Source organism: Oreochromis niloticus, linkage group LG1 (genome assembly GCF_001858045.2).
Source record: "Oreochromis niloticus isolate F11D_XX linkage group LG1, O_niloticus_UMD_NMBU, whole genome shotgun sequence".
Classification (NCBI taxonomy): domain Eukaryota; kingdom Metazoa; phylum Chordata; class Actinopteri; order Cichliformes; family Cichlidae; genus Oreochromis; species Oreochromis niloticus.
This window is the reverse complement of record NC_031965.2, coordinates 34,035,008-34,047,079: the sequence shown is the minus strand read 5'-3', so window position 1 is coordinate 34,047,079 and position 12,072 is coordinate 34,035,008. Positions and strand designations below refer to the sequence as shown.

General features: G+C 38.4%; 1 protein-coding gene across 1 annotated transcript; it reads left to right on the top strand.

The window, feature by feature from the left end:
* Positions 1 to 891: 891 nt before the first annotated feature.
* tdp1 (tyrosyl-DNA phosphodiesterase 1) lies at positions 892 to 11,840 on the top strand. Its single transcript, XM_003437700.5, has 16 exons — positions 892 to 1,052; positions 3,035 to 3,628; positions 4,490 to 4,533; positions 5,916 to 5,971; positions 6,178 to 6,274; positions 6,401 to 6,435; positions 7,182 to 7,274; positions 7,567 to 7,737; positions 8,205 to 8,283; positions 8,479 to 8,655; positions 9,069 to 9,117; positions 9,295 to 9,361; positions 10,584 to 10,691; positions 11,046 to 11,148; positions 11,254 to 11,359; positions 11,615 to 11,840. Exons 2-16 carry the CDS (start codon positions 3,037 to 3,039, stop codon positions 11,686 to 11,688), a joined length of 1,851 nt encoding a protein of 616 aa, XP_003437748.1. The 5' UTR covers positions 892 to 1,052; positions 3,035 to 3,036; the 3' UTR covers positions 11,689 to 11,840.
* The last annotated feature ends 232 nt before the right edge of the window (positions 11,841 to 12,072 follow it).

The following is a 12,072-nucleotide window of genomic DNA, read 5'->3' as shown; positions in this document are numbered from 1 at the left end:
CATGAAGAACCCATCAAACATCACAGTTTGGGGTGGTTCCGGAGATAGAATGAGTTGTCTACTACTTGGATGATTAATTTAATTCCTTTAAAATTAATTAATTTGATTCCTATCTATATGTCTGTTATATTGGAGGCCCTGTCACGATGATTTAATTAAATTAGTTGTTTGAGTTGTAAAACTTTAAAAGACTATGAAGATTTACCAAGAGCCAAAAGTCGCACCTTTACAGTTTGTATCTTATCAACCCTTTTGCGATTCTCTTGACTTTCATTAATAACTATAAGGTCAAGAAGATGAAGTAAATTGGTATTTTTGCAGGAAATATGACCCATAAAATTATTTTTAATGTTATATTGATGCTAATATGTATAATAGAGTTTCTGTTCAATACAATTTTTCATATTTTTCTTTTTCATCTTTACATACCGGTATTTCAGCTCTAGGCCTGTGCAGGGTCTGTCTTTTCTAACATGCCGACTAACGATGTTGTCAAAGAATAATTACAATACTTAAACAGTGCTTCAGGTTTGCATTAACTGGCTAATCCTTGATTATTTAGCTTTAACTTTATATCTCACTGAAATATTAGTGTATTTCTGTTTTATCTGCACTTCATTTTTTTGTATGGAAAGTCTTTAAACCAATCCACACTTGACAAATAAATAGGCATGAGTGACTTTTGCATTTCTGGATTGCAGTAACAGTAATTTTGCCACCTCAAACAAAACAGAACCATCTATACACAGTCACGGGTGAAAGGCGTATTCAGACAGGTTTTTATCGTTAACTAAGAAAAATTAATGAACCTCAAACAATCTTTGGTACCTACAACATGCATTACCTGTAACTCTTTTGCATCTGAATTCGGTCCTTATGGCGGAACTAAAAGACAGAGCGCAAGTTTCCACACGGACTCGCACTGCTTGTGATTCTCCTGCACCGTGGTTTCTCTTTATGGATGTTTTCTGTAAAGTTTGGTAGCGGTGGATTGATAAGAGTCTGTTCTTCCAGCAGAAACAACCCGCGTCACTGCGCATTGATCTGATCCGGTAAAGCAAAGAGTGCATTAGTTCAGCACAGCAGTGCCGCTTTCAGCCACAGTCTGCACACCTCTGCACTGTTGATTCATAAATGCTGTCTTGCTTTCTCTGCTGTGTGAATTTATGCACTTATTCATTCTTATGCCAGATGCCAGCCAAATATTAAGTCTGATCGTGGTGTTTTGCACGACTGCACGAGCCCTGCTTTTACCCGTGTTCAATACAACAGTGTGATCACAGGAAATGCACTCTCTGTACTGTTATTTATTTATGTTTTCTTTTTTTAATTTGTCTCTATTTACAGTACTGTATATCAATTTTGGACCCACCCCTCGTTTTTTTTAATCTTCATTATTATTAGTATTATTTATATTTTGCTAGTGAGATGGGAAATAGGTAGAGCGATTAACTGAAACACGTGGAAGCATACATGTAAATGCAGCGTATAAGGCAGCAGCGGAGTTTGTAAAATCTAATGAGCGTGAAAGTTTTTTATTCTTCTATCTTAATTCTTCAGCACACCCTGAACTCTTTCAGCAAGCGTTCTTGTCTTTTCTTTAAGCAGTCTTCAGGAACAAACACTCAAAGCTCTTCTTTTGATGTTGCCTGCATTTTGTTCTATTTTCTCTCAATTTGATCCCACACTGCTTCAATAATGTTGAGGTCCAGGCTCTAGGAAGGGTAATTCAGGTCCTTTATTGTGTGTTTTCATATCCAGGTATACTTTTACTGTAGTGTACTGACAGTGTGTTTAGGATCATTGTCATGCTGAACAAAAAGAAGCTGATGTGGATTGAAATCTGATGGTATTTTTCTCTGCTCATAATTCCATCTATGTTGACAAGATACCCGACACTACTGGAATGCTGCTGAAATGCTGCCTCAAACCACTACTGAGCCTCCACTGTGTTTTACAGATGGCTGTAGATACTCACTGACTTCTTCTCTACACAGACCTGCTGCCACTGATTTTCAGTACAGTTCCTGTGTAATTTTTTTTTCTTCCCATTTCCGTTCCCTGGCTTTGTGACAGCCACCCTTCGACTGAGACCATTTATGATCAGGCTGAAGTGAACACAGTGAATACTAGATGGTTCATCCAAGGGTCCAGATACATTTCTCGGTGCCTGTGTCTGGCCTTTTTCTGTTTTTCCTGTTTTTTTTAAGGGATTTATTTTTAGATACTGTTCGTCTACTGCAAATAGAATTATAGACCTGCTACTTCTTCTTTTATCCTCCCCTTGTCCAGTTTCCTCATTTTTCTTTAAGAACACTCTGCACACTATGCTGAGATTTCCCAGGTTTTTGGGTAATAGTTATTTGGAATAGTTCTTGTTCATGAAATAATACTATTTCATGCCTGTCAAGCGGCTATCTTTGGCATTTTTTTTATAGATTAAACTAAAGAAATGGGAGTAAATTCTGTGTTTTTGTGAATAGGTGGCAGTAACAAAGTGCTGAAAGATACAGTTTAATATTTGTTCTATTGCTAAGTTGTTTGTGATGTGTAGATACAGCATTCGCTCATTCCTTAAATCATGTGCTCTTATGTGATTAAGTGACTCATGGGTCAGTGGCTTAACCATTCCTCTAAACATGGTCAGGTACAAAGACTGGATGAAGAAGGGTGAAAAAGAAAAACTTTAAAACACCTTTAGAGAGTCTGGAGAGGTATTGCTTAATTTGTAAAAAATTACAAGGGAGTTTGGCTCCATTGGAAGCAAAATATAAAGAAATGAGGGATGGCTCAAGAATTTTGCCCAATAGTGTAGATAAGGCAAATTAAAGACTTTTGCTCATTTGCAAACCATTGTCATTGTCAGTAATGATTCCCACTAGATTTCTAAAATTCTTTAAGCTTCACTTGAAATCGTATAATTACTGCCAATTTCATAGATTATATGTTTATAAAGGAAGATCAAAGGGGATGTTTCAGCTATTTGTGTCTCTGTGTGTGACATAGACTTGGCTTCTCTGTTTTTATGATTCAGGCATGTCTCAGGACAGTCAGCACGGCAAGTGGACCATCTCCAGCAGTGATGATGATAACGATGAGGCTCTTCCTCCTTCAGGGACTGCAACATCTGGTTCCCGTCAACCCACTGAGTCCAGTCACAGTTCCTACCGATCTGCTACTCCATCACCACCCGTGGAGGTGAAACCAGAGCCGGCCAAACCACCAGTGTCCTCTCTCGCTGTTGGCTCAGAAGCCAGGCAGTCAGCCGCTAAGAACAAGTTAAACCCAGTGAAGTATGAAACCAGTCCTTCACTGGCTGGAAAACGCAAGAAAGTGGCGTCAGATAGCACGGGCTGGGCTCTCTCTGATAGTGATGAAGATGATGGAGAGGTGAAGGGGAAGAGTCTGAGTGACTTGCCAAAGAAGGCGCCTCCAAACCCCAAAACAAAGAAGCCAAAGGTGGAGAGCGAGCGTCCTCCAAGTCCTCACGGCCGACTTTACTACATCGATGAGCCCGATGACTTCTTTGAGTCCTGTCTTCCTCCACTAAATGACACCTACAGGTTTTACCTCAACAAAGTCACAGGACTAGAAAAGAAGTACAACAGTGGCGCTCTGCATATCCGGGGTGAGTTTAGAAAGAACAAAGCTTCAGACACTGGTGAAGAGACAGGGTACTGGTTAGAGCTTTAAACCAGCACGGAAAGTCTTTTTTTATTTCATTTTAAGCTCTTCACCTAAGAGCTTATGTGATTGGTTTGTTTTTCCTCTCTGTTCATTAGCAGGTTTACTCAGACAGTTATGGATTGATTTGAAAAAGTTTAGGAGAGGATGCAATAATTTTTGAACCTTTCTTTACCATGGCGAGATGGTATTTTTTTCATATACATATCAAATGGAAATAGGAAAAATTAAAAACCATTGTCTCGATGTTTTCAATGACATAATCACAAACTAATCCACAACCACATACTTCTGGACCCAAGGACTTAGTTCTTGCATTCTGTGGTGAGAATTTCATGGCTGCGTGGCAGTATGTAGACTCAAACTGCTCTTGTTTGTGTGTCAGTACCAATTCACAAAAATGACCATCTCAAAGCACTTTATCCTTTGTGTTGAAGGCCTTAGAGTAATGTAGCGAGAAGTCCAGTTATCCCATTTCAGCAGTCATTTGCAAACATCAGGGAGATAAAACATCTTCCCTTTTTAAAAGGAAGCAACATCTGGCAGACCCAAGAGAGCAGCCATCTGCTAAATGACAAATTCTTTGTCAAAGACACAACAAACAATGCTTCGAGCAAAGAAAAACAACAAAAAAGGGAAACTGGCAGTTATATTTGCCATTTGCGGCTCAACTCGTGAAACAAAGGTTTTAGTTTCAGTTCCCCTGGTTTTGTGATTTCCCCTTGGAAATGTCTCTGCTGCAACCTCCTCACGCTTAATGTTTTAGTTTTAACTTATAATCCTAACTTTCTTTTCTTTTATTTAGACATTCTTTCCCCATTATTTGGCACCTTGAAAGAATCGGTTCAGGTGAGTAAAACTAAATATTTCCTTGTTTTTTTTCCACAGATGTTTTTATTTTAAACAACAGTGATAAAACAAACAAACAAAAAGCAACAACGATCTATCCCTGATGGCTCACACATGGCAATCCACTTTCTCAAAGGAAAAAGTCCACTCAGAAAAAAGGGCAACAAACGAAAAAAATGCATGTCTGCTTGACTTCTTGTTAAATTCACATCTCCTACAAAACTCCAAAAAAGCCCCAAAAACATTTTTTAAAAATTGTTTACCTTTCTGTACATATGTTATTCTTTCTAGTGAAAGGTTGGAAATCATTTCTCTCATCCACTATGCTCAGACTGAGATTACTGGGCTTCAGAACAATTTTACCCCTGTGTATTTTCCAAATCACTTTTCCTTGACCTCAGTGGAAAATGAAGTCCAGGGAAGATGTGTGGAGGAGAATTCATAAGGAGTTGGGGGAAAAAACAACTGTGGTGGTCAGAGAATCCAACTGCGCTTAAAAAAGGCTGCTTAATAATATGACAGTAGATATTGTGGGAGAAATAGGCTATAAAGTGAAATGAAATGTTTGCCACGTTGAGATTATTTGCTCATCCTGTCCACTCATGTTTTCACATCCCAGTGGGATGGTTCCGGTGTAACTCCTGTTTTTATTAAAGCTTCCTGTGACTGAAGTCTGAAGTCAAAATACTGCACTGCATTAGCTGAGGGCAGAACTAATGCATTTTAAATATAATAGAAAATATATCTTATTATTATATATAAAAATCTACGCTCTTGACGCAAGATCACAACTTGTTGAGAAGCAGATTTTATTACAGCAGCTTAATGTTCACCTGTGGGTTTAACAGGTTTAACAGGATTAAAACATATCAGCAGTTTATGAACGAAACTGAAAACACACTATTAATTTCCATCTAGGTCACCAACATAACTTACCAGTCATGCTGGTGACTGATGGTAAATTGTGAAATGACGTTATCCTCTATCCTTTCATAAGCGATGGTCCAGTGTGTTCTTTGCCTAAGGAGCTGATAAAGGAGGTGTTGATGCACATTTCTTAAGCTCTTAGAAAATGCAACTGGCTCTTAATGCCTTCAGATGTATGCCTCATGTAACTCAGTTAGGATCCTTCCTAAACAAACCCAATTAGCCAACCACAGCCCAGGTCTCCAGACTGTGTATGCAGCAATTCATCATGGAGATGAAATATGTGGTAAACAGCAGCTGTTGGATGGGTTACAATGAAACATGCGACAGATCCCTAAGGATGTATTTGATGACTTTACTTTTCATGTGTCAGGTGAATAACTTGGGTCATTGCAAAGAAGTAAAAGTACGGCTATAAACTCCCATTAATACGGGTCCACTCTCTTTCTTTATAGTTTAACTATTGCTTTGATATTGCCTGGATGGTGAAGCAGTACCCATCAGAGTTTAGGTAAGATCTGCTTCTTCTTTCCTGTCACTGTACTATAACTCCCAGATCTCAGGTCTGATGATGTCCATATTAAAAAAAAATGTTATTAAATTAAAAATCACAGTAAAATGAGAGAAATGAGTCAGACCATTGAGCAGTGAAAAGTACACTGGGGTGGAGGAAGGTCATGGTGCAGGGAAAGCTAAACTCTGTGTTTATGTTTTCAGGGATCGCCCAGTTCTGATTGTACATGGTGATAAGAGGGAGGCCAAAGCTCGACTCATCCAGCAGGCTCAGCCCTTTCCACATGTGCGCTTCTGCCAGGTACAGGCTGGCCCACACAGGAAACAGCTGTTTATCAAAGGGAAATGGTTGATATTATGTCCACTTTGGATTGCCGTTTAGGTTGAGCTAATGTTTTTATTTGTAATCATTTTTTAATTTTTGCAGGCCAAGCTGGACATTGCTTTTGGAACTCACCATACGTAAGCATTGTTGATGTCTAAAAGGTGTGCTGAGAGCAAGCTAAAGCCTTAGGCTTTGGTTCACACATCTACACTCCATTTCAAACTTTTTTTCCAACTCTTGGCTTTGTTATAATGTCATAGACAGAGGATATAGAAGCTATCTTGGCCACACAGATCTGGTTGTAAGCACAGAAGCCCCACACACCTGCTGTGCTTTTGTTTGTGAGGAAAAATCAATACGAAGAAAGTTGTTTTAAAGAGGAAAGAGCTAAAACTGTTTGTTTCATACACAAAATGAATGTGACTCATGCAAAGCTACCTTGGTCATGCAAAGCTACCCTAGAAGAATAAAATGAAAATGTAAGTATAAAAATACAGATGGAAATGAGCAAAAAAGTCTATTTAAATTTATTGACTACAAACTAGCATGTCTGTTATGTAACCATATCAGGCTTTGCATCATTCTTGTCAAAAATGGTATTAAATTCTATTCTATGTGGTATTAAAAGCTCTTTGATAAACACTATAGTAAAGATGGTGTGAGATATGATGCTGTGAAGGACTGATAAAGTCATACGGGAAAAAAAAAAAACTAAGCCATTGCTGGTGAAAGTGGTTTTACAAGCTACTTAATCAGGGCGTGACTTTTCACAAGACTGTATACAGTCCATTGAAACTATGTTTACGTTTGTATGATCCACATTGCAGATATTACAGGCCTTTTAGCTTGCTCTTTGTTGTATTGTATTGCTGTGTGTCATCAGGAAAATGATGTTGCTGTGGTATGAGGAAGGCTTCAGAGTCATCATTTTGACCTCTAATCTCATCAGAGCTGACTGGTACCAGAAAACACAAGGGTACGTCTATTCTTTATTTATTGTTGTCGTTGTGGTTTGTTTGTCTGTTATCAAGGACATGGGAAGACTCCCAAGCCAGATTTGATGCAGCTTGGTAGCAATGTGGTTTATCACCAGAAATAAAAAGAGCCTTTCTAGCTCAAGAAGGGTTTGGAGTCTGCAAGTTAGACTACTAGCCCTACTTCTTATGAGCCACTTTAAAAGTATAGAGACTCATAAATAATAATTATATTGTGATTAAATGTTTCGCTTGGTCTCGAAAATGTCCTTAAATCAGTTTTTTCCAACCTAGGATGTGGATGAGCCCTCTGTACCCTCGGTTACCAAAGGAAAGCAGTGCAAGCGCTGGTGAGTCGCCCACCTTCTTTAAGAGGGACCTGCTGGAGTATCTGGCATCGTACCGTGCTCCAGAACTTGAAGAGTGGATCCAGAGAATCAAAGAGCATGACCTGTCAGAGACTAGGTATACACAAGATGCTGTTCTGCATTTCATGGTAGTAACAAGTGGCTGTTGGAGTTACTGATGCCTTTTTACCAACTCAAAGCAGCCTGGGGTCTTTCTGCTCTGACCTCTAGCACCAACAAGGCTTTTTTTTTTTGAATAAAACTGCCAGTCACTGGATATTTTTTTTTCATTTTAGGATCATTCTATATAAAGCTGAAAGAGGTTGCTATGTGGGAAATTCCTAGTAGAGTAGCAGTTTGTGAAATAAATGAAATGAAGTGGCTGGGGAGTATAAGTCTAACTTTTATTATAGGTGGTTTAAGTTTTGGTTTCTGTAACAAAGAAGCTTCCTAGCTCTGACAATGTATCTGATCTCATCTTATCTCATCTTATCTTATTTTTCAAGATGCAAAGAGACAGAACAATATAATCAGTGCAATAACGCCCGGATTACAGCTTGTTCTACCTTTGTTTTCTGTTGTCAGAGTATATTTAGTTGGCTCGACCCCAGGAAGATATGTAGGTTCAGATATGGAGCGCTGGGGCCACCTGAGGCTGAGGAAGGTAAAGATTTCCCTTCAACTTTACTGTGTGACTATATCACCACTGAGGTGTTGCTTTTAAAAAGGTGTTTTATAATATATATAATATAGATAATTTACTTCAAAATGCAAGTGATTAGAAGGAAAATGACTAAAATATGCAAAACATATGACTGGATTTTCCCTTCTTCTGTTTTTTTGTTTGTTTGTTTTTAAGCTGTTGTACGAGCACACAAATCCCATTCCTGGCGAGGAAAGGTGGCCAGTGATTGGCCAGTTTTCCAGCATCGGCTCTATGGGATTGGATAAATCTAAGTGGTTGGCGGGGGAATTTCAGCGCACCCTGACCACACTAGGAAAATCCTCTCTTCGCCCAGACCCTCCTATGCACTTGGTCTGTCCAACTACAACAAAGATAATGCTGTTTGCTGCATGATCAGATTTAAAAGAACTGTCTGCTGGTGTAGTCACTGAGTTTATTAAGACGGGAAACTTTTTCACTCAGGTTTTCAGACTTTTTCTTCTTATACATTTGAAAACTTTAGCACTAAGTAATCAATCAAGCAGCTGCCCACTTTGTATATATTCAGGGTTTTGTTGTTTCACTCTTACTTCCTTGTATTAGAAAACTTTCAGAAGATATTTCTTCAGCTTGCATTATTGAGCCACCTAGCTCATTTTATGACTCTTGTGTTCTTTAGCATTAATAATTACTAGGCAATTGCTATGTTTGACCACAGTTTATTAAAAGTTACAAAGCTCTATATTTCTAAAGAAAAATGTTTTTAATATGACCTTCTTTTGCAGCTTTATCCATCAGTAGAAGATGTGAGGATGAGTTTAGAGGGATATCCAGGTAAATATTCTTTTTACTCACATTTGAAATTGTATTAAATCTGTATAAATCATTTAAATAACAAAACATTTTCAGAATACGTTTAATTTTGGTACTTTCAATTTGTTTTTGTTTTTTTAATATTTCTGTTTTTGTTATTGTGAATTTACTTGTAATATAAACATTTTTGTCCTCCAGCTGGAGGCTCTCTTCCCTACAGTATCCAGACAGCTCAGAAACAACTTTGGCTCCATTCTTACTTTCAGTAAGTTCTACCAAAGCAAAATTCAGTCCTGCTGTTAGGGCACGGCAGTAATCAGTCACTTCCAGTGTGCAAGTATGATTGTCACATCTGTTTTTAACACAGAATCTTTCAGGTTGATCACAAATCAGAACAAATCAGTAAATAAAAGCAAAAAAACAAACACTGCTCAGAAGAGTCAGAGAAGTTCAGGAGCACCAAAGCAAATAGTGCAGCTGATTCTAAATAACACACTACACATACCAGTTTAAATAAACAGTTGGCTTGGACTAATGAATTATCTAAGATTATCAGCTTGTATCTAATTTCAGTGTGCATATGGGACCACAATTTATTACTGTAGCACAAACACAACAGATGGCAACTAAAGTGTTGAAGAACATCGGGGAGAAATTAAAACAGATGAACTGACTGAGGTGCTTAAAAAAAGTTTTAATAATTCAACATTACTAAACCCTTTAAACAAATGAGAAACATTTAAACCCAATATTTGATCTAAAGAGGTGTTTAATACTGCACACAAATCATAATCTTGAAGTTGGGGCTAGTCTGACATTTGGTAGTGGAAAAGTTTTTTTAGTTGAGATTTTAATGAGGTGGAAAGCCTGAAGTCTAGAAGTTTCAGAGCTGCTGCTGAGCAGCTGTACTTTAAGAGCAGTGATCAGCTAACACAGCTAAATGACCAGAGTTATAGTGTTTTTTTAGGTCTAGCAGAAACGCTGGGATTTACCTATTAAGCCAATTATTGAGATGTGAGAAAATGTATTTAGATTACCTGACCCAGAAGTAGCCATAACGTAACATTCCCAAAACAGGAAAAACATTGAAGTGATGGCCACATATGGCTTGCTCCGTTATCTCCTGGGTTATATTTGACATCCAGGAGTCCGTGTTATTCCATGCATGAGGTGGGCTGTAACTAGGCCTTGGCTTTTGCTTCTAGGCATTCTCTGTATGTTTTAGAGCAGTGGTCCCTACAGTCTTTTGGACCACGGACCGGTTTATGTCCAACAGTATTTTCATGGACCGGCCTTTAAGGTGTCGCGGATAAATACAACAAAATAAAACCTGTTCCGGTACCAAAAAAAAGAAGATTTATTCGTAACACATGGGAAAAGACCCAGGAAAACCAAGTTAACGATAAAAACGGTTTAAAAACATAACGCTAAAAACTAATAAAAGTGGATTTTAAGTGATCCGTGGATTCTTGTGTGGTTGTTTTTAGCCGCTGGAAGGCAGAAGCAACAGGGAGGAGTCACGCCATGCCACATATCAAGACATACATGAGGGCATCTCCAGATTTCTCTCAGCTTGCCTGGTTCCTTGTCACAAGGTTTGTGTTTGTGTGTGTCTTTGCATCTGTTCTTTTATTTCTCACATAGCATTTACTGCTAAAACAGGCAGAATTACATTTTCATGCAAGACTAGAAATACGCTTCTCTTGTGGGTTGTGGAATTAAGAGGTGTATGTTTTTATAGTTATCTTTTCCTGTGTTTATATAATTAGCAATACAACTTTGTGGTTGATAAAATTAGTTGTTCTATGTTTTCTGTAATCAGTGATAGCATATTCTTGTGTAATGGTTGCATCTTGTGTTGTATCATTGTGTTTGCCATTAGTCTGATCATTTCCTGGTCGCCTGAGCTGTAATAAAAAGATTCACTTTGTGTCTTTGGTGGGTTTCAGTGCTAATCTCTCCAAGGCGGCATGGGGTGCGCTAGAGAAGAACAACACTCAGATGATGGTGCGTTCGTACGAGCTGGGAGTCCTCTATCTGCCGTCCGCCTTTGTAAGAGCAACATACTGTTTAATTGTGAAGAAAAAATTTTCTATTGCCTTTATCATTATTATAAAAGACCTGATGTGTACTAATATGATGGATGTCTCCCTACAGGGCATGAAGACATTCTCTGTTGACAAAAATCCATTTCCGGTCTCTGCGTCCTTCTCGGGTTTCCCTGTGCCGTTCGATCTCCCCCCTACATCCTACACTACTAAAGGTACAGGGTGTTTTCTGGCTTTGGAACCAGACTCCAGGAACTGTAGTTTTCAATACTTCAACGTTGACTTAGTCCTTAGTCCTAGAGGTTTTCGTGTGTTTTCATCCACATTAATAGTTTCTGAAAACGCTATCAGTGTGGATCTAGCACCCACCAGTCCTGGCTCTATGTCCAGCATAATGTTCCTTTTTATCTGGTAAATCAAAGTATCAACACTTTGAATTTTACTTTACTCTTTTCTTTCTTTGCTCTTAGATCAGCCTTGGATCTGGAACATTCCTTACAGCCAGGCTCCCGACACACATGGCAACATCTGGGTTCCCTCCTGATCACACGCACACACGTCTCGTTTGAAGGTCTGCTGTCTGTACCTGTTAGTTACTGTGTTTAGTTGTTAGTGGTCATTAACATTTTTCTAAATATTTTTATACTGTACCATATACTCTTCTACCAGTAAATAAAATATTGTTAGATTTGTGTATTTGCAATGTCAGTTGTTGTTTTTTCAGCGTTAGAATAAAATTTAAACATAACAGGTTGCACCCAAATAGCTTGAGTTATAAATCTTCATATGTAATTCCAATCTAGAATCCCAGGAGAGGTCTGACGTGATCTTATTTTGGCATAATGGTGGACGGTTCTGTGTAAATTTACTTGATTTAAAGTGACAGCTCTGTATGAAACACCCCTTTTAAGTGAAACCTGCTGCACAG